Source organism: Ruditapes philippinarum, unplaced genomic scaffold (assembly GCF_026571515.1).
Source record: "Ruditapes philippinarum isolate M1 unplaced genomic scaffold, ASM2657151v2 ctg9439_1_1_1_1, whole genome shotgun sequence".
Taxonomy (NCBI): domain Eukaryota; kingdom Metazoa; phylum Mollusca; class Bivalvia; order Venerida; family Veneridae; genus Ruditapes; species Ruditapes philippinarum.
The window spans coordinates 16,319-39,827 of NW_026856028.1; the positions used below are offsets into that span (position 1 = coordinate 16,319).

The 23,509-nt window shown below is 32.9% G+C and overlaps 2 protein-coding genes across 3 annotated transcripts; one reads left to right on the forward strand and one right to left on the reverse strand.

Moving 5' to 3' along the window:
• Positions 1 to 725: 725 nt before the first annotated feature.
• LOC132745175 (uncharacterized) lies at positions 726 to 4,741 on the forward strand. Of its 2 annotated transcripts, none has more exons than XM_060734002.1 (4): positions 726 to 1,068; positions 2,175 to 2,774; positions 3,176 to 3,483; positions 4,142 to 4,741. In XM_060734002.1, exons 2-4 carry the CDS (start codon positions 2,675 to 2,677, stop codon positions 4,412 to 4,414), a joined length of 681 nt encoding a protein of 226 aa, XP_060589985.1. In that variant the 5' UTR covers positions 726 to 1,068; positions 2,175 to 2,674; the 3' UTR covers positions 4,415 to 4,741. The 2 variants fall into 2 exon arrangements, with proteins under 2 accessions (XP_060589985.1, XP_060589987.1); XM_060734004.1 differs by having other exon boundaries at positions 726 to 905.
• A 2,745-nt stretch (positions 4,742 to 7,486) lies between these two features.
• Positions 7,487 to 14,060, reverse strand: LOC132745177 (uncharacterized). Its single transcript, XM_060734006.1, has 2 exons — positions 13,565 to 14,060; positions 7,487 to 8,910 (listed from the first exon to the last, which is right to left on the reverse strand). Exons 1-2 carry the CDS (start codon positions 13,872 to 13,874, stop codon positions 8,462 to 8,464), a joined length of 759 nt encoding a protein of 252 aa, XP_060589989.1. The 5' UTR covers positions 13,875 to 14,060; the 3' UTR covers positions 7,487 to 8,461.
• Between the last annotated feature and the right edge of the window lie 9,449 nt (positions 14,061 to 23,509).

Consider the following 23,509-nt stretch of genomic DNA (forward strand, 5'->3'; position numbering starts at 1 on the left):
ATAAGGATTTTTCAGAAAATCATCATGAATTACTATTCTGGAACAATAGATATTATATTAAATAAAAATTATGTATCAAAGTTATCATTTTCGGGCGTTTTCAATCCACCGGGGTTCTACCGGGGCTCTGCCTGGATCGTCCTGAGCTCTGCCGGGGCTCTGCCTGGATCGACCGGGGCTCTGCCTTGGTCAACCGGGGCTCTTCCGGCGTCATCCGGGAACGACCGGGGAAGCACCGGCATGAACCGTAGCTTCACCTGGGCTCTGCCTGGATGATCCGGAGTGCATCCTGGGTGACTAGTTGGGAACTACCGTAGTGCTGCCGGGGTAAGTGTGACCGCAACAATAATTTCATCCCGGATCGTCCCGGATCATCCCGGTAACTTACCGGGATGGTCCTGGGCTCTGCCGGGAGTAAGTGAGACCGAGGCTTTAAGTACAGTTAAAGGAACTGTTTATTTTGCATGGAAGTCAAAATACTACTTTGCTTAGATTTTGCTACTCTTATGATAATTTCACATTTATCGTTACTTTCTTCAGGTAACAAACGTCTAACTTTTTTAAAACCATCATTTAAACATTACTCAACCCATGTTTGTCCTTTCTAAAGAAGCAAAAAAAAAAACAACAACAATTATTTCTAAGGCATAATGTGACTTTAAAGGTATAAAACACGCTATAATTCACGTGCGCGTTATGATACATATACTGTGACTCAGCTCAAAACCGTCACTGGTCAAAACCCATTCATGGTGTACTTATTTATAAATAAAAACCTAGACTAACTGTCAGTTTTGTTGAAGTTAAAACAACGAAAATGTCTGTCTCTAGGCACTTGGACGTGTGACTAAATAAAGGCTTGTTTATAATACAAGTTGTTTTTATTTTTAATTTATCAAATGAAGGTATATACGAAATTAAAACTTCGTACAAATTGTATTTACTTTTTATATGTGTGATTTTCAACTATTTTTAGCTATTGTGAAGAACGAATAAATATGATTAAAGAGGTTTATAGGATATTGATATTGTTTTACGTTTTTGGTGATGGATATTGTTTACAATCATGTAAGTATTTGTTTCCTCAGACAATTGAAGGTGGGTAGGGGTGGGACCATACGATGCGCCAGGCTTACCCAGCACTCCACTTGCCCCGCCCTTGTCCACTCTCGTGGATAATTTTAAAAGTATCAAATGTGTTAAAAGTTACTGATAAGTGACAGGGGTGATGCAAGGAAGAAGAACCACCAAAGATGCCGTTTTTTTTAAAAACATATCGTTTTGTTATTTTCTACCTCAGTAATTCAGTAATACTTATATTAACATTTAACTGTAATTTTCATTTACACAACATCAGGTATATATTATTCTTATTTTCATTTCAAGTTAAGTTTGAGGGCGGATCTTTTAAGTTTAATCTTTTAAGTGTGTGTGTGTTGTGTGCGCGCGCGCATGTGTGTTGGTGAGCGTGTGTGTGCGTATGCTTTTTGAACCAGAACATTATGTCTTAGAAACGAATGAACTTTTTTATTTCTTTGGAAAGGACAACCCTCAGTTTTAGAATGTGTAAATAGTGGTTTTAGAACATGTTATGTGAAGAAAGTAGCGCTAAATGTTATACTATTTGCTATAAAAGAAAAAATTTAAACAAATTAGTATTAAGACCTCCAAACATTATAAACAATACAACTGATCTAATAAATTACCAGGAAGCATCAAAAGAAACTGAGTTTTTGGCCTATGAGTACCTTTTTAGTAACTATACAAGTACACTAAAAAGCTTTTGAAAGCATTTCTTGTGCATAATGGGCCTTTAAAGTAGTCGTTACAATAACACGAAATGCACACGGGATGATTGTTTAGCATATAGCAAATATAATATTTAGCAAAATATTTTACATGTATTTACAAGAAAAAATTAAACCATATCTTGTCAAGCGAACAAGTTTCTTTAGTCATATATGGTAATAGCATACATTAAAATGTAAGTGAACTGTTTATCAATTTCTCTACATTTTAACATTTGATAGCTGTTTTACAATTATATTATATTTATAGAACGATATATAATGAAATCAAGATTCTATAGTTATTTAACATTGAAACTGTTGCAACAACAAAAGTTACAAAAAATATTGTTACGAAATGTTTTATTGTTTATATTTCATCTACAGATTATATGCACGGCCTCTGCGGCTCTACAATAAACGTTACATCTGGACAACTTGAATTCAATAACGCCAAGTTACCAGCTGACGTCATATCCTGCCAGGTTACCTTGGTTACTACATCCAGCAGTAACCGTCTTCACTCAGCAAAACATAGTATAATGTTTTATTTCTCAAACTATTTCTTGCCAAATGAATGTAGGTTTATCAACATAAGTTTGTTTGACGAATGTGCGAACTCTACGAAATCCATTTCAGATAAATAATAAATAATAATAACAATTATAATGATGATGATAGTGATGGTGACATGAATGATGTTTTTATGTAGACGATGATGACAAACAAAATATAATGATGATTATGATTATCATAACGACAATCATGATGATGGCGATGATAAAAAACAATAAATCTTTCAATTCCTTTAATATTTTCTCCTAGGTGTTTCTGACATTTTATGTGGTCGTAATCTTGTTCTTACAAATAGAGATGACTGTCTGTTTATGACGGAAGGCAGTGTCATGAAAATCTCATTTACACGCTCAAAACAAGAAAAACAGCATCCAGCAAACTTCACCCTGATTTATTCCAGTTTTCATGGAGGTACGGAATAATGATATTTTTAGTGATCGTAAAAACATAATGTCATTTTGTTGTATATTTACAACATAAAACTCAAGTCACTTGTTAGGGTGTGAGTACTTCGGACTGGCTGTCGCACAATCATGTTCTCCTTTTACAATTTAGTTGATTGAAATTCATTTATCGCTGAATCAAATTTGGAAAGCACTCGTAATTAAACAGGCAAAGTAGAACTGGAGCATAATTCAGGTCCACACTTTAGATAAATTTCTGTACGTAAATGACTTAATCATAATGAGCTGTTTAATTGGCATTTTTACTATACAAAACAATTAGCAACTTATATAAGTATTCCTAAGAATATCAATATACTTGTCAAATGATATTTCAATCATTTATTAGTTAATACTAACTTTAAGCAGGTGCCTGTGAAGGTCCAGAAGGTGTTGGTTGTTCTATTAGAAATTCATCGAAATTAAAAGACGCTTGTTTCGACAGTGAATATATATGCAAGCGTTTCAATGATGTCGTCTGCTCTGTGCAACATAAACCTGGGAAATCTAGCAAAATCATACAATATTTATTGTGTGGTTTACTTGGGATAGCAGTATTATTTGCTCTAAAGTTTTTCTACCATCAGTATAAGAAAGGAGAAGACGCAGAAGAGGAAGACGTCATAGGTGGAACCTGTCAGCAAAATATCAAAACACGACTTACTCAAATATTACATGTAAGTGCAAATTTATATATTAACTGATTAGCGTTCGTGACAAAATGATTCAAATCTTTAATTTTGGATAACTTGCCTTTGACTGCTATGGTAACAAGTCCATAAGACTGGCGGCATGGCGGAGCGGATTACACGTCAGACTAGTAATCTTATGATCGATACCCGCATGAGTTCAACCCGGTCAAGTTGTTGTTTCCTTGAGACTCATTGCTCAGTACTGGTTGATTCCAGGAACAGATTGGAAAGTGTGTGTATAAGCTTATAGCTTCCTACACAACCTACACAATCGAACTAAAATAAATTATGTATTAACCAAGTCCAGGTCATGTTTGAAGAGACCATCCAGCTGAATATAGGATGGTCGATAGATCTTCCGTCTTTTCGATTATCTATAATCATGCCCGAAAAAAAGGAATCTGTTGGTTTTAATTTACCTTTAAATCAAGTAAGGAAGTCGAAACATTAAATAAACAGTACAACAAATTAAAATGAATATTTGTAAAACAAATTATAAGCAAAATGACCATTCGAATTTTCTTTATTGATTACGTATTTTTTTATCTTTAGGTATGTTGATTAAAAATGTACATGTTGTATATTTATAACAGATAGAACTAATTTAACATGTCATTACTTCAAACGTTGTATTTAACTTTAGTTGCAGAATGTTCAGACTTCAGAAAGAATAGATACAACAGATTTAGAACTTTCTTCTTCTACTCCATCTATCGCAGATATAAATTATTATATGAACGATAACCAAGGAACACACACAGATATATCCAGTCTTGAGTTTGAAACTGGTCCTCCAGTACGACCGTCAGCACCTGTACTGGAACAGTGTGATACTCTAGCACCGCCTTATGAAGAAACGCCAGTTCCATCGTACTCTGAAGTCATGTCACATCAGGATAAATATATTGTACATTAAATTTAAATTGTTAATTTACCGTAAGATCATGAGATCAACTATGTTATCGCTTAACATCAATATAATTATTTTATTTATCAATTCGTTGACATTAAATGTATTTTGTTTGAAATTCAACATGTATATAGTTCATTGGAAAAATATTTAAACTAAATAAAAAACAAAACGATGATAGGGCTTATAAGTGAGTCAAACACTCATACAGTGGTGTATTAATTATTCCCTCGATCTACGTAGTCATATTAAATGAATAAAACACAACCCAGCCTATTTTTCAATATCAAATTGTTATTTGTAACTGAAGCACTTGCACGGGGGAGGAAGTGTTACACGAAGGATGGAGTTCTTATGATAACTTGTTTGGAGTTCTTATGATAACTGTCACGGAGTTCCTGGAAAACGTTACGGATTTCTGTGGAAAACTTTTCTATAAACATGTACTTGGAGAACTCGCTTAAAAAATGGTTAATTTTTACTTTAAATGGGGAGTTTGAGGTGCTAAATTTAACTTTGATAATTAAGCTTGCCCTACATATTGTATTTTGTTTCAGAAAAAATCTTTTAGTCCATATTTTGTCGCCTTTTTAAAAAAAAAATCTGGTAGTTTTTAGAAAAATTACCAAATTACTTGCTAATTCGTACATATTGACCTTTTCATTTGTGATCTTCTTCGTTGCTATACTTAATTACCTAATTATTATGGAGAGTTGCAAACATAAAGCCCAGGCTAATAAATTTATACCCGATTTTTCAAATGCTACGGAGTTCTTGCGATAACTCAAAATATGTCCTGGAGTTCTTATGATAACTTTTGTTACTGCCAGTGTGTTTTTGTGCTTAATCGCGGCACGTTTAAGCGTATTTTATAAGTCAATAAGTGTGTAAATCATTATGAAGCGTAGTACGCTTATCATTTGCACAAAAATTTGGTTATATAACGTTGGTTTTGATCGTGTTTTAGTTCCTAATTAAATTTGTGCGAAATCATATTGACATTATAAAACCCAACGAATGCACTAAATGTTTCTATGTACACTGTTCGTCGCAAATGTAACATTGAGGCCATGTGGCAAAATTAAAACACGATCATTCAATATATATCTGGAGAAGACATGAAACTGCGTTGGTGTACAGTCTACATAGGATAAACAGGTGCTAAGCTATCTTCAGGAACTACCGCCTCCGTGGTCGAGGGGTTTGAGTCGATGACTTCTAATCCAGTTACATCTCTGGCGTGGGTTCGATCCCCGGTGATGCTTTGGTAGTTTAGCACGGAGGAAGGTAGTCTAGTACTGGTGTAACTCTCCAGGAACGATGGTTTAGGAAACTACCCGCCCATATGACTGAAATACTGTTGGAAAAGGCGTAAAATAAAACAAACAAACAAACAAACAAAATCTTCAGGAAAACCTGAAATAGCGGTCACCTGTATTTTAGCAGTAACATGGCTTAAAACCGCAAGGAAAAATTGTTTAAAACTTTACACTTTTTTTCTCAGTTACATGTTTTAAGTAACCGCCTTTCTAAAGCAGACAATAAGTAGTTGGGCTTCCCTCAAAGAAGCGGCTAAGTAAATTGTATCATTATATACCATGTATCGTATATAACCGGGATATCCTTCACACCCATGCAACAGAAATGTATGATCTTTTCATGCATAAAACATCAACCGATTACTACCTATCTCTTCGACAGATTTGCACGTGCCCTACGGGTTCGAGCGAAAGAAGTTCGGCAATATATTTTTGTAATCAACTACAGCAAAAGTTGTTGCAAAATTTCCACTAGGAGAAAAATGTATGCAGTAATTTTCCGAAATATGGAAATTGCTGTTCGTCACGTGATGCTACATTGGATTTAATAGAGAATAAACGGCATGAACTTTACGATGACTTGAAGACTTACTTTATATCGTCATATCATTGTCATAGAACTTTATACGTTTCTATGAAAAAAACTGATACCTTTTAGAAATTGAAATACCCGTTGAATACATAAAGACGACACCCACCTCATTAAATTTAGATAAAGGTAGTGCATACTACCTCCTATTTTGCTGAAAACCATTTTACATGCATACCGATAGGTTCTCTCAAACTGCCAGGAATAATGTATATATGACGAAATCATGCTTGAGTATTAAAATTCAAAAGCGTATTTTTATCCTGTAAGTAAATGCTCTACATCAAGTATGTTTACAGTCATTCCATTAAATATTAAACACACACACACACACACACACACACACACACACACACACACACACACACACACACACACACACACACACACACACACACACACACACACACACACACACACACACACACACAGACCAAAACAAACACAAAAACCACAAGAAACGGATGTAAGAAAAATATCTCTTGAACTGAAAAACACGATCAAAACCAACGTTATATAACCAAATTTTTGTGCAAATGATAAGCGTACTATGCTTCATAATGATTTACACACTTATTGACTTATAAAATACGCTTAAACGTGCCGCGATTAAGCACAAAAACACACTGGCAGTAACAAAAGTTATCATAAGAACTCCAGGACATATTTTGAGTTATCGCAAGAACTCCGTAACATTTGAAAAATCGGGTATAAATTTATTAGCCTGGGCTTTATGTTTGCAACTCTCCATAATAATTAGGTGATTATGTAATTAAGTATAGCAACGAAGAAGGTCACAAATGAAAAGGTCAATATGTACGAATTAGCAAGTAATTTGGTAATTTTTCTAAAAACTACCAGATTTTTTTAAAAGGCGACAAAATATGGACTAAAAGATTTTTTCTGAAACAAAATACAATATGTAGGGCAAGCTTAATTATCAAAGTTAAATTTAGCACCTCAAACTCCCCATTTAAAGTTAAAATTAACCATTTTTTAAGCGAGTTCTCCAGGTATATAGAAAAGTTTTCCACAGAAATCCGTAACGTTTTCCAGGAACTCCCTGACAGTTATCATAAGAATTCCAAACAAGTTATCATAAGAACTCCATCCTTCGTGTAACACTTCCTCCCCCGTGACTTGGGTAACCGATGATACAACAAAGCATACAATATTTCATCATATTTTATAATTCACATTAATATTTATCTACTATTTTAAAGAAAAACACTTTGACACAATTTAACAAATTTACAATTGCATATCTGTTTACACTCTACCTATGAATGAAACATATTTTATTCATAATTATTTACTTCCTATTTTTGAAAAAAAAAATAACGATGTAAACCGGATGGTTTCACAAAGCTGAATGAACTTACAAAGACCGAAATACTGCACGAAACGTGCACCCATGTCTCGCTGACGACGAATAGTTACCTTAAGGGAAAATAATTTCCTTCTAATTCGTTGCTCAAACGAAAGAAATGATATTTTTCGTTTATCAATATTCATAAAGAGACATTGTAAAAAATTACATAAATATTCCATATCAGAATCGAACTGCATGTATTCAGTGTTAATTTGTTTACACAACGCGCATGTTACACGCAATTAGTGGAGGTAACTTCATAGATCATAGAGTTACTCCTTTCTTCTTCAACTGTTTAAGGGGAGCGGTGGCCTAGTGGTTAAGGTGTCTGCCTGTCAGAGATCATGGGTTCGAGCCCTACTCGGGTCACGACCATGTTTTCTTCATACGACACCAGTACTGATTGGTTCCAGGAGTGATTAATATGAGTTGCAAGAACTTGTTTCGCAATCGAGCTTAAATAAATATGTTTAAACCAAACTGTTTCAAAGACTGTGTAAATGACACGAAATGATGATAAGAAGTCATATACAAATTTTATTGTATTGTATAGCATTTTGGATCCAGGTTCTGAACTTGTTCACAATAGCATGTCATAATGGCGATATTAGAATGAATATATATACCTTTTTATCCAGTTTAATGAATGACAATGTTCGAACATGTATATTTATCATCATTTTGGTCAACTTCGAAAATAATCTTATCTGTGAAATAACGTTATTTTACATCAACTTCAATTTCTTTTATTTATTTTCTCTTTTTTTTTCACATTAATCTTTAATATCACATTCTTCGTTTAGAAGGAGCAATCTTTCTGTTACTATTTTGTATTTGATATCTAAAGAAAGTTCTTGAAACATATTCATACAGTCTTCTTTTATATCACTATATGTTTCATCTCCTCTTTTATCAGTTATGTACGGGCTGCACCAAGGATTCAATGGCGGCTGTGTCTGCCCTTTGTTATAAAGAATGTGTCCAAACTTTGCTATAGTTTTTGCTGCAAACTGTACTACATCATTATAGCTTAATTCATGTGCTTTTGCTATTATACGAAGACATGGTCGGAGATATTCTGCTTGGTAGAGATAATGTCCCTTTGTTCTTGCCTGACCAAATAAAGTCTGTAACCAAGTCATCATAGTTTCTTTGCATTTCTTTATGATTGATGTCACCTGATATTCGTTTGCAATTTCCACGATCCGTAGAACGTTTTTGTCTAGAAACAACAACAACAACAGACACACAAAAAACAAGAACATGTTCGTTAAACACAAATGCCCGCTACTCAAATTCTTGTAAGTAACAATATTTCCATATATATGCATAATGCAAGAATTTACTTCCCAAACTCGATCCAAATTTGAAGGACCACCTTATGTATGTTTCTTGTTAGTATGAGACATTGGTAAAACAACAACAAAAAAAGGCTAGATAAAAAGCTGTAAAAATATATTTTAAGCACTGGTGACCTTGGCCCAAATAACCACTTACTCAATCCAAGGATGCAAGTTTTCATACTTTTAACTATGAAAAATATCAGTCAAAAATAAAGGCCGTTTTAGCAAATGTGTAGAAATCTATTATTGGCCCTCTTGACATTGACCCACTGACCACTTACTTAATCTGAAAACATGCAAGTTATCTTCAAACCAAATATGAAAGACATCTGTCCATAAATAAAGGCTATATGGACAAAAGTGAAAAAAAAATATTTTAGCTTCAAGTTTTCAAGTTTTTATTGATATCTCAAGGCCCAACTGGGCATGTGAGAAAACAACAATATAACAAATGTTTACAAAACAAAGTAAAGTGATACATAATTGAAATGGCAATGTTATGAACATAATTATGTACATACAAAAAAGAGAACAAAATAGAATAAAAAAATAGAATAAAAATATAACATATTTATACTTAACAATTTAGAATCGGAGAATGAGATCAAAATGAAAAAAAATATATCAATATGTATTATTAAGCACAAAGATTATTTTCTTACAGAATATTGCTAGATTGAATAAAACATTTTTGCTTTCACTATTCATTAAATTTGAAAAATTAATAATGTTAGGTCTATGAAAAAATGATATGTCTAAATATGTCTTTCTCAGGTGTTGAAAATAGGAACAGTGAAATAAATAATGAAATTCATCACCTAACAAATTATCAGAACATAAACAGCACACTCTTAGACTCCTATCCAAATTAAAAAATCTACCTGTTTCAATTGGCATTTTGTGGTTCATACATCTAAATTTGAAAAACGCTATTGCTAAATCTGATGGTAAAATGTTAAAGTATTTTTCAAAACCAAATTGAGTTTTAAAAATTCTATAATTCAGACATTTACTGGATTCATGAATAGGAGATTGCCAATCTTGAATAAACTGATCCTTAATTCTAGCAGAAATAATTTTCTTAAAATGTGGGACAGAACTAACTGTTTGAAAAATCCAATAACTTGACAGACCGAGAGAATCTAAAGAAGTATGCACAAATTTCAACCAAGGAAAATCAACATCAAAATCAGAGTAAAGTTTCTTTGACATGCAATACAGCATAGAACAAATTTTATCTTTTTTATCATTAATCAGTTTGCCCCAATAGTTCAGAACTCTTGACTTAATTTGCAAAGACAAAGGCAATATTCCTAGCTCGCCATAAATCATACATGATGGGGTAGATTGCTTCAGTCCGAAAACTAATTTAATAAATTTCAATTGGAAACGATCAATTATTTGTACATTTTCTACTCCCCAGACCTCGGATCCATATAAAATAATAGGAGCCACCATTGCATCAAATAAACTCAATTGTATATCAAATGGTAAAGAAAGTTTCCGAGACTTTGTTAACACAGAAAACATAGCTTTCCGAGCTTGATCAATCAGTTTTTTTCTTGTGCCTAAAAATTTTCCGTTAAATGAAAACTGAACCCCAAGATAATCAAAACAATCTACAATCTCAAGTATGTTACCCTCAAATTCTAGAGGATTAATATTATTCCACCCCCTTTTACTTTTACAGAACACAACAATTTTTGTTTTGGCAGTGTTTACCTTTAAACCCCAAGTATTACAGTAAATAGACATTGCATTTAATGCTTTTTGTAACTCATTAGGTCTTTCAGCTAAAATAGCTGTATCGTCAGCATAGAGCAACATAAACAATTTAAGATAAACTTCAAAATCATCTGTGCTTAAAGTGTTACTAACACTGTAAGACAGGAAATTTAAACCTTCAAATCTTTGAGACAGGAACGAGTTCAAGTCATTTAAAAACAAAAAGTAAACTGGGGATAAATTTTCTCCTTGTCGGACGCCAGCCAGACTTGAGAAAAAGTCAGAAAATTGGTCACTGACTCTAACACAGGACTTAATATTTTCATACATATTGTGTATTATCTTAAAACATTTACCATCTATATTTGAACTTAATAACTTGTTCCATAAAGCAAGTCTATTTACAGAATCAAAGGCTTTTCTATAATCAATAAAAGCACAAAATAGTTTTCTTTTGTTAGCCAAGTACAAATCTATTAAACATTTAAGTGAAAAAATATGATCAACTGTACTGTATTTCTTTCTAAACCCGGCTTGCTCTTCACAAAGAATATTATCAGATTCTAAAAAATTATTCAACCGACTATTCACAACAGATGTAAATAATTTACCAAAACAGCTCAAAATTGTTATTCCCCTGTAATTGTCAGGATCATTAATATCACCTTTATTCTTGTATAAAGGAAGAATTACCCCTTTACTCCAAATTTCAGGGAAGAAACCTGAATCAAAAATAATATTAAATAGTTTGCAAACAACTGGTAACATTGACCCAACTGACCCCTAACTCAATCCAAAGGAAGAAGACCATGCAAGTTATCATCCTACCAAATTTAAAAAACAGAAGTCAAAAAATAATGACTGTATAAGCAATATTTGTAGAAATCTATTTTTGGCATTCTTGACCTTGTCCCACTGACCACTATCTCAATCAAAAAGAAGAATATTATGTAACTTATCTTCCTACCAAATATGGAATACATCTGTCAATAGATAAAGGCTGCATGGGCAAAAGTGTAAAAATCTATTTTAAGCACTGATGACCTTGACCCACTGACACCTAACTCCATACAAAGGAAGGAAACCATGCAAGTTATTTTCCTACCAAATATGAAATATATGTATCAATAAATAAGGCTATATGGGCAAATGTGTAAAAATCTATTTTAGCACAAGTGACTTTGACCCTTTGGCCCTTACCTCAATCAGAAGTTCACCATGCAAAATTATCTTCCTACCAAATATGAAAAACATCTGTCCATAAATAAAGGCTGTATGAGCAAAAGTGTAAAAATCTATTTTTACCACTTTTGACCTTTGCCCAACTGACCAGTAACTCCATACTTAGAAAGAAACACACACAGATTTCATATTCCTACCAAATATAAGGGACATCTGTCAATAGAATAAGGTTAATACACCTGTAAAAGTATAAAAATATATTTTTGACATTGGTGACCTTGTCATTGACCCAAATGACTCCTAACTAAACTCAAGGAAGAGGACTTCCTTAAAGATCCTGTAACACATTTTTTTCATGGTTTTATTTCATAAATTTGATGCTCATATTAAGATTTGTCAATATTGTAAGTTCCAATAAGCATTATTTATAAAGATATTACCGAATTTAACTTCATGTAAATAAAGGGAGGTAATTAGAAATTTATTTTCTACAAATTCTAAGTCAAATTTTTCAATTAGAAATGAATGCATATAATTTATTGATTAAATATAATGTGCACAAATATTTGCAGTACACATTTTACATATTCTTTGATGTTTGAAAATTGTTTTATTTGTCTAATTATATACATATATATTTTTTGCAAGTGTGGTATACGCACAGTAACAATATCAATCACAAAACATACGGGATCTTTAACAGTTTGTATTAATTATGAATGGCATCAACTTATAAAAATAAAGGCTGTATGAGCAATAATGTTTAAAGTTGTTGGTTTCTTTTTTCACCAGTGACCTTTACCTTGACCCCTTACATCATCAACAATTAGAAGACCATTTATGGTATCCACCTACCAAATATGAACTTAATCCAACTTGCCGGAATAGGTTTACCATACAAGGCCCTATTTTTAAAGTGATAAAAAGGGAAATAACTGAGCACAGTTATATAACTTGGCAATATCATGTACTTTGTATTGATAAGTAAGTGTTGTAATTTTGAAGCTATTAGTAGAGATAGAACTTAAAATATATCCAACTTGCCTTTTTACGTTAACCAATAATTCATTTTTCTAAGTGATGGAAGCCATAGTTATGTAACTTGCCCACATCATGAACATTGTGTTGATTAGTGAGTGTGAAAAGTATGAAGCCATTGGTATTGGTAGTACTTAGAAAAATCCAACTTGCCGTTTTAGGTTAACCTCGTATGGACAGACGGACGAATAAACAGACGGGCAGACGGACGGTTCAAGTACTATATGCCCGGGGGCATAAAAACAGATATGATAATGGAAAATAAATATAAGAAGTATGCATTATTGTAATACATATTATAAATATTTATGTGACTGTTGATTGTCACATGATACGATGGATTGTCAATTATTGCAGTTGTTAAGTCTACCCTCCAAAATAATAAAATATGAGAAGTAATCGATCGCTTTGACAACATGAAAAAATAAGGTATGCAAGTCTTTTAGAATTATTATTTGAAGATTTTTTACCCATTGTTTACAAAAAATTAGTAGATTATAAATAGAATCAGATATGTGTCATATTTAATAATTTATCTAGTAAATTCTGCACTTCTCTATATTTTTCATGTGATATGTCTGAACTTACCTGTAATCGGTTTAAAAATCCTCGGGTGAATACAAAGCAAAAATTCGAGGAAATCGTCGTAATTTTTCCCTGTCAATGATACGCTGTTTTCCTTGTTTTCCTTGTAATCATGATCAAACATTGCCATGAAAACAGGCGAGGCGTATCGTAGAAAGTTTTTCGAAACATAAAGTTTGTTGCTGTTATCAAACACTAACGTAATCTCATCGTCACATTGTCCACTTTCTGTAAATGCCTCAGGCATATCGATTATGTTTATACTGCTATTTTCTAATTCCTTGACTTGACTTGACTCCTTGACACTGCTCATTCTAAATTGTTTTTAATTAATCCCGTTTCAATTTAAGTTGAATAGAACGTTAATGTTGATGAACAATAGATGATAAAAGTATAAATTCAAGTTTTAAAACAGAAATTGGAAAGTTTTTCAAATTATCTGAAAAACTACTTTCGGTTTTAAAAATCTCAACCGGAATACTTCAGCATAATATCAAGGATTGACATATAGGACCGAAAAGTTGCGTTTGAAAAAAATGTATTTATATAATTATCAGTGTACAACTTGACAAGGTTATAGACATGTTTATAATAATAGCTTATAATGTATGTAAAATTTCTTACTTGATAGGCGCAATACATGTATCGTAACAAAAATGCTGAATGTACATACGTAATGTGATAAAGTATAACGTTATGTTTTTTTTACCCAAAAATGATTATTTTTTTTGAAAGGTTTGGAGAGCTTGTAAGCTGAAACTTCCTTATTGATTCAGCCTCTTAGAGACAGTATATTTGATTTTTTTAGGTAAAGATATATTTAAAGAAGAGTAATATGTTGATTCTATCAAAATTGAATGTAATTACCAAACAAATTGAGATAAGTGAAAGATACGGTGGCACAAAGGTGACTTGTGTGTGTGTTTTTATTTATCTCGTACGCACGAGATACAATGTCGTGGCCACGAGTTACTAAGTCGTAGCCACGAGCTAATTAAGTCGTGGGAAGGAGATACTGTGTCGTGGCCACGAGACACTATGTCGTGGCCATGAGTTACTTTGTCGTGGAACGAGAAAACTAAGTCGTGCGCACGAGATAATTAACAAATCAGATTACATTATGAAATTTTAAAACTTAGAAAAATTTTTGTTTAAAGTTTAACATGCAACATATATCTTTGAAAATACTGTAGTATTCACTTGAAACTTGATACATGTCTTTTGGATCATATAAGAAAGTAAATTTCTAAGGACCATAAATCAGACATTAATTTTGATTAAGTTATAAAGCCCCTTTGTGGGGACAATCCTATTACAGAATTGGGGTCAGTTTTGTACGTACAAACGGCCTGTTAACCTTGTTTTATATTAAGATAACTTGAGAAAGGAATTAGTCCTGGTTTATTTTTCTTGGTAGGGACAATGCCCATGGACAGTAAGATAGGCCTATAAGGATGGTTTGAGGTAACAAGGGGGTCAGGTAAACATGAAAGTTCATGTAAAATCATTGTCTGATGAATGATTAAGAAGGAGATGCCATGTTTTGTTAACCTAGATATATCATTGCACCTGATCAGTAGATGACACCTAATACTTTTGAGGCCATTGGGTCACAATGACGCCACTTTTACAGTCAGGTGAAGTAGGGGCATCCTTGTACGATAGTACGGTTAGTTAATTAGGAAAATTCATATAAATAGTGTAATCTGATTGATTATTTATCTCGTGCATACGACTTAACTTTCTCGTGGTCACGACTTAGTATCTCGTAGCCAGGACTTAGTAGCTCATGGCCACGACATAGTATCTTGTTCCAATGACTTAATTATCTCGTGGCCACAACTTAGTAGCTCGTGACCACGACATAGTATCTCGTGGCCAAGACATAGTATTACGTTCCCACGACTTAACTATCTCGTGCCCACGACTTAATAACTCGTGGCCACGACATAGTATCTCGTTCACACGATTTAACTATCTCATGGCCACGACTTAGTAACTCGTGGCCACGACTAAGTAACTCATTGCCACAACATAGTGCGCGCGGGATAAATAAAAACACACACACACATGTCACCTTTGTGCCACCGTAGAAAACTGAAGTAGTCTTCGTATTAGTAGTATGTTTTGACAAGAGGCATAACAACAAGTTAAAATTTACACGATATTGTAACAGGAGATCTCGCAATGTGAAAGTATCCCGTACCAAGAGATTTCAGAAATGAATAAATTTTTACTTCTTTAGATAGGGCAAGTATGAATTTATTAATATTCAAATAATGATTTCTGAGGAAGTTAGATGCTTCTAACCCAACGAAATTCGCGATAAATGTGAAATAATGCGTTATAAAAGTAGCAAAATGTAAACAATGTAGTACTTTGACTTCAATATAAAATTCTAAATCACTTCAACTGTACAAATTGCAATCAAGCAGCAGATGAAAAATGCTTCAGATAATTAGCCAATGAGTAACTTTTTGGAGCTAAAAAATGTATGCCAAAAATAAAAAGCTTTTGAGGAATACAAATAAAAGCATTTCTCAGGCATAATGGGCCTTTAAGTGATTTTATGTAGACTATAAAGGGAATACTACTTAGCGGTATATGACCTAGAATCAATTTCTTGTCTCGCGTTGACGAACGGGATGCGAAGCGAGACGCGAAATTTCGGCGAGATGCGAAACGAGTCACGATATTGTATCATTCAATATCAACCGAATATGGTGTTCCGTTTGGACATAAGTAACATTTTTGTCTCCCTGAACAGCTATGCACAATTGTACAAAGGTGAAATTGAGATGGTACGATGGTACCATGATTAAAACACGATGGCACGATGGTGAAATCACGATGATGCAATGACACGATAGAGAAAATAATATCGCGTTTTCACCATCATACCATCGCAGTTTCATCATATAGTACCATCGTATTTTCACCATCGTAACATCGTCTTTCATCATAGTACCATCACGTTTTCATCATCGAGCCTTCGTTGTTTCACCATCATACAATCGTTGTTTCATCATCGTATAATCGTTATTTCACGTTCGTATCATGGTGTTTTCACCATCGCACCATCGCGTTTTCATCAACGTACCATCGTGCCATCGCGCTGTCACCATTGTACAATCGTGAACGGGATTTAGTATGTTTCAGTGTACGCCTTCAGGTTAAGTCACTCAATTTCTTGAATAAGAGATATTATTATTAATAGTTCACTGTAGGTTTTCATAAAGAAAGCATAAGCAAACCTATTGATGGTTACACTTGAGGTAAAACGGCGAACCTTGATTCTAAAAACGAATTTCTGCCGTTGGGAAATATGTGACAAATAATTCATAAAAAATGACATGAGACAAATGTGCTTTCTTGTCCCTTAAAAAACACGAGAGACAAATGTGCTTTCTTGTCCCTTAAAAAACATGATCGGAGCACATTTGTCGCACAAATGAGTTTTTTGGGGTAGACATTTGAGGTCCCATTGTCTCATGCGGGACAAATGCGACCGCATCGGTCTTACGTAAGACAAATGTGTTCCGAGACAAATGTGCTCCTACAGAGCATAATTCAGGATCACACTTTAGATAAATTTCTGTATGTAAATGACTTCACAATGAGCTATTAAATTTACATTTTTACTATACAAAACAATTCGAAATTTACAAAAGTATTCGTAAGAATATCAATAAAGTATGTTGATTTAATTGTCAAATTTCAATTATTCAAAAGTTAATACTAACTTTAAGCAGGTGCCTGTGAAGGTCCAGATGGTATTGGTTGTTCTATTAGAAATTCAACGAAATTAAAAGACGCTTGTTTTGACAGTGAAGATATATGCAAGCGTTTCAATGATGTCGTCTGCTCTGTGCAACATAAGCCTGGGAAATCTAGCAAAATCGTACAATATTTATTGTGTGGTTTACTTGGGATAACAGTTTTATTTGCTCTAAAGTTTTTCTACCATCAGTATAAGAAAGGAGAAGACGCAGAAGAGGAAGACGTCAAAAGTGGAACCTGTCAGAAAAATATCAAAACACGACTTACTCAAATGTTACATGTAGGTACAAATTATATATTTTAGCAGATGAGCGTCCGTCACTAAATGATTCAAATCTCTAATTTTAGATAACTTGCGTTTGACTACTATGGTAACAAATCCATGTGATGTTTGAAGAAACCAGGGTGGTCGATAGTTCTGCCCATGTGCCCTTGATTACCTTTAACAATGCACAAAAGGAGTCTGGTGGTTTTTATTTACAATAAAATTAAGTAATGAATTCGAAACATTAAATAAACACGACAAGAAATAAAAAAGACCATTTGTAAAACAAATTATAAGTAAAAAGACCATTAAAATTTTCTTTATAGATAACGCATTTTTGTATCTTTAGGTATGTTGATTAAAAATGTACATGTTGTATATTTATAACAAATAGAACTAATTTAACTTGTCATTACTTCAAACGTTGTATTTAACTTTACTTACAGAATGTTCAGACTTCACAAAGAACAGATACAACAGATTTAGAACTTTCTTCTTCTACTCCATCGATCGCAGATATAAATTATTATATGAATGATAACCAAGGAACAAACGCAGATCTATCAAGTCTTGAGTTTGAAACTGGTCCACCAGTACGACCGTCAGCACCTGTACTAGAGCAGTGTGATAATCTAGCACCGCCGTATGAAGAAACGCCAGTTCCATCGTACTCTTAAGTCATGTCACATCAGGATAAATATATTGTACATTAGATTTAAATTGTTAAACTATTTTACCGTAAGATCGTTCGATTAATTATATTATCTCTTACATCCATATATTTATTTATCATTACATTGAAAGTGTTTTTGTTTGAAATTCAACATACAAATAGTTCACTGGAAAATGTTCTTAACTTAAAAAACGTTGACAAGGCTCATAAGTGAGTTAAACACTCATGTGTATTATATCTATTATTCCCTCAATCTACTAAATAACATGAAACGAATATCATACTGTAATTTGTAATTGAAACACTTGGATAACCGATGATACAACAAAGCATACAATATTTCATCATATTTCATATCACAAGTTAATTAATAAACTTCACGATATAAACCCATCTCTTGATGTGTCACCATCTCTATCTCTGTCAAACCGCCGTGATCAAACAGTTCTTCTTCGATGCCGAATTGGACACACTAAAATTACCCACTCTTATCTCCTCACAAATGACAATGCCCCTTTCTGTGCAGGTTGTAATGAAAATTTTACTGTCAAGCATTTTCTTCTTGCATGTCATGATTTTTCACAGACCCGTAATAGATTTTATTCTGTAAATTCACTCAAAGAACTCTTTAATACAATTCCATCAACAAACATAATTGATTATTTGAAAGAGATAAACTTGTATTCTAGGATCTAATTGGCTCATTTCTAATGTCATTTACAAAGTTTTACATAACATTTTAAACCTATTATAGCATTCGGCACGATATGGCCAGTTATGTGTTGACGTGCCGTAAAAATCCAAACAAACAATCACACATTAATATTTATCTACTACTTTAAAGAAAAACACTTTGACACAAATGCAAATCTGTTCACACTCTACCCATGAATAAAACATATTTTATTCATAATTATTTACTTACTATTTAAAAAAAAACGATGTAAACCGGATGGTTACCCAAAGCTGAATGAACTTACAAAGACCGAAATACTGCACGAAAATATCGTGCACTCATGTCACGCTGACGGTGACTTCGTCACCTTAAGGGAAAATAATTTCCTTCTAAATCGTTCCTCAAACGAAAGAAATTATATTTTTCGTTAATCAATATTCATAAAAAGACATTTTTAAAAATTACATAAATATTCCACATCAGAATCGAACTGCATGTATTCAGTGTTCAGTTGTTAACACAAAGGGCATGTTACATGCAACTAGTGGTGGTAACTTCATAGAACTGATAGCGTAATCTCTCATCATAGAGTTACTCCTTTCTTCTACTGTTTCAAAGACTGTGTAAATGACACGAAGTAATGATAAAGAAGTCATATACAAATTTTATTGTATTGTATAGCATTTTGGATCCAGGTTCTGAACTTGTTCACAATAGCATGTCATAATTGCGACATTAGAATGAATATATACCTTTTTATCCAGTTTAATGAATGTCAATGTTCGAACATGTATATTTATCATCATTTTGGTCAACTTCGAAAATTATCTTATCTGTAAAATCACATTATTTTACATCAACTTCAATTTCTTTTTTTTCACATTAACCTTTAAAATTACATTCTTCATTTATAAGGAGCAATCTTTCTGTTACTATTTTGTATTTGATTTCTAAAGAAAGTTCTTGAAACATATTCATACAGTCTTCTTTCATATTACCATATGTTTCATCTCCTCTTTTATCAGTTATGGACGGGCTGCCCCAAACATCCGATTGCCGCTGTGCCTGCCCTTTGGTATAAAGAATGTGTCCAAACTTTGCTATAGTTTTAACTGCAAACTGTACTTCATTACTATAGCTTAATTCATGTGCTTTTGCTATTATACGAAGAAATGGTCGGAGATATTCTGCTTGGTGGAGATAATGTCCCTTTGTTCTTGCCTGACCAAATAAAGTCTGTAACCAAGTCATCATAGTTTCTTTGCATTTCTTTATGATTGACGCCACCTGATATTCGTTTGCAATTTCCACGATCCGTAGAACGTTTTTGTCTAGAAACAACAACAACAACAAAAAAAAAAACATCCAAAATACAAGAACATGTGAAAATCTATTTTAAGCACTGGTGACCTCTACCCAAATAACCACTTACTCATCCAAGGATGCAAGTTTTCATACTTTTAACTATGAAAAAATATCAGTCAAAAATAAAGGCCGTTTTAGCAAATGTGTAGAAATCTATTATTGGCCTTCTTGACATTGACCCACTGACCACTTACTTAATCTGAAAACATGCAAGTTATCTTCAAACCAAATATGAAAGACATCTGTCCATAAATAAAGACTATATGGACAAAAGTGAAAATATATCTTAGCACTTGTGTCCTTGACCCAACTGACCCCTAACTCAATCCAAAGGAAGAAGACCATGCAACTTATCATCCTACCAAATATAAAAAAAAACAGAAGTATATAAATAATGACTGTATAAGCAAAACTTGTAGAAATCTATTTTTGGCATTCTTGACCTTGTCCCACTGACCCCTACCTCAATCAAAAAGAAGAATATTATGTAAGTCACCTTCCTACCAAATATGAAATACATCTGTCAATAGATAAAGGCTGTATGGGCAAAAAATGTCAACATCTATTTTAAGCACTGATGACCTTGACCCACTGACCCCTGACTCCATAAAAAGGAAGAAAACCATGCAAGATATTTTCCTACCAAATATGAAATACATGTATCTATAAATAAGGCTATATGGGCAAATGTGTAAAAAATTATTTTTAGCACAAGTGACATTGACCCACTGGCCCCTACATCAATCAGAAGGAAGAATACCATGCAATTATCTACCTAACAAATAGGAAAAACATCTGTCAATAAATAAAGGCTGTATAAGCAAAAGTGTAAAAATCTATTTTTACCACTCTTGACCTTGACCCAACTGACCCGTAATTCCATCCTAAGACAAAAACACACACACATTTTATATTCCTACCAAATATAAGGGTCATCTGTCAATAGAATTAGGTTAATACACCTGGTAAAGTTTAAAAATATATATTTGTCATTGGTGACCTTGTCATTGACCCATATGACCCCTAACTAAACTCAAGGAAGAGGACCTTCCTTAACAGTTTGTATTAATTATGAATGGCACCAACTTAAGAATAAAGGCTGTATGAGCAAGAATGTTTAAATTTGTTGGGCTTTTCTTTCACCGGTGACCTTTATTTGACTCTAGGGACCCCTTACATCATCAAAAAATAGAAGACCATTTATAGTATCACCTACCAAATATGAAAGATATCATTAAATAAATGAAGTAATTAGGTGAAATTAAAGATTTATCAGGACTTGCCGGAATAGGTTTACCATACAAGGCCCTATTTTCAAAGTGATAAAAGGGAAATAACTGAGCACAGTTATATAACTTGGCAATATCATGTTCTTTGTATTGATAAGTAAGTGTGGTAATTTTAAATTTGAAGCTATTAGTATAGATATAACTTAAAATATATCCAACTTGCCTCTTTACGTTAACCAATTATTCATTTTTCTAAGAGCTGAAAAGGGCAATTACTTGGTAAAATAGGAAGCAATAGTTATGTAACTTGCCCACATTGATAAGTGAGTGTGAAAAGTATGAAGCCATTGGTATTGGTAGTACTCAAGAAAAATCCATCTTGCCGTTTTAGGTTAACCACGTATGGACAGACGGACGAACAGACAGACGGGCAGACGGACGGTTCAAGTACTATATGCTCGGGGGGGGGGGGATAAAAAACAGATATGATAATGGAAAATAAATATAAGAAGTATGCATTATTATAATACATAAATGTTTATGTGACTGTTGATTGTCACATGATACGATTGTCAATTATTGCAGTTGTTAAGTCTACCCTCCAAAATAATAAAATATGAGAAGTAATCGATCGCTTTGACAACATGAAAAAATAAGGTATGCAAGTCTTTTAGAATTATTATTTGAAATTTTTTTATTTATTACTTTATCCCTTATTGTTTACAAAAAAAGTAGATTATAAATAGAATCAGATAAGTGTCATATTTAATAATTTATCTAGTAAATTCTGCACTACTCTATACTTTTTTATGTGATATGTCTGAACTTACCTGTAATCGTTTTAAAATCCTCGGGTGAATACAAAGCAGAAATTCCAGGAAGTCGTCGTAATTTTTCCCTGTCAATGATACGCTGTTTTCCTTGTTCTCCTTGTAATCATGCTCAAACATTGCCATGAAAACAGGCGAGGCGTATCGTAGAAAGTTTTTTGAAACATAAAGTTTGTTGCTGTTGTCAAACACTAACGTTATCTCATCATCACATTCTCCACTTTCTGTAAATGCTCCAGGCATATCGATTATGTTTTTATTGCTATTTTCTAATTCCTCGTTACTGCTCATTTTTAATTGTTTTTATTTCTTCCGTTTTCAATTCAATTTTAACAGAAAGATACTGTTCATGAAAATTGACGGGAAAGACCGAATAGTTGCGATTGAAAAAATCTATTTTTATCGTTATCACTACAAATGTACTCAAGGTTGAATCCATGTTTGTTTAATAGGATATGTGTAAAATACCTGACTTGAAATTGATAGGTTTAATGTTTAAAACTGCTGTGATAAAGTTAAAATTTATATTCGACTGCAAAAGGGTGTAAAGGACTTTATGTTTTGATAAATGTTGGAGAGCTTTTAAGTTGAAACTACCTTACTGATAAAAAGTATATTTGTTTTTTAAATAATAGTTCATAATATAGTTATGTGCTGTTAATGAAGTTTGAATTGTATTCACTCATTGCTTTCTTAGAATTTTAAAGCAATTTTGTAAACACTATTCTGTTACATTTTTTATATGAATACATGCATTATGATAATATAGGTGTTATTTAGAAAAAATAAAATAAAAAAATCACTTGACAGAAATATTAAAATGATGATTTGACATCAAACTAATTATTTACATAGCAACGCTCTTCGAGACATTCTAATGCAATGCATTAATACCAATGTAACGTAACGCCTAATGAAAACTATACACTACGTAATGATACTTATCTTATACACGGTCATTTAAAATAACAGAAACAGCAAAATAAAGTATGTTTTGATATAGGAAGATTTATCAGACAATGCTATCCGACCGATGTAACCAAAAGTCACTTCTAACGACTTGATACTTCATTATTGTCTTCTAGGTTTAATTTGTAAACGACACTCTTTATAAAAATGTCATTTGACTT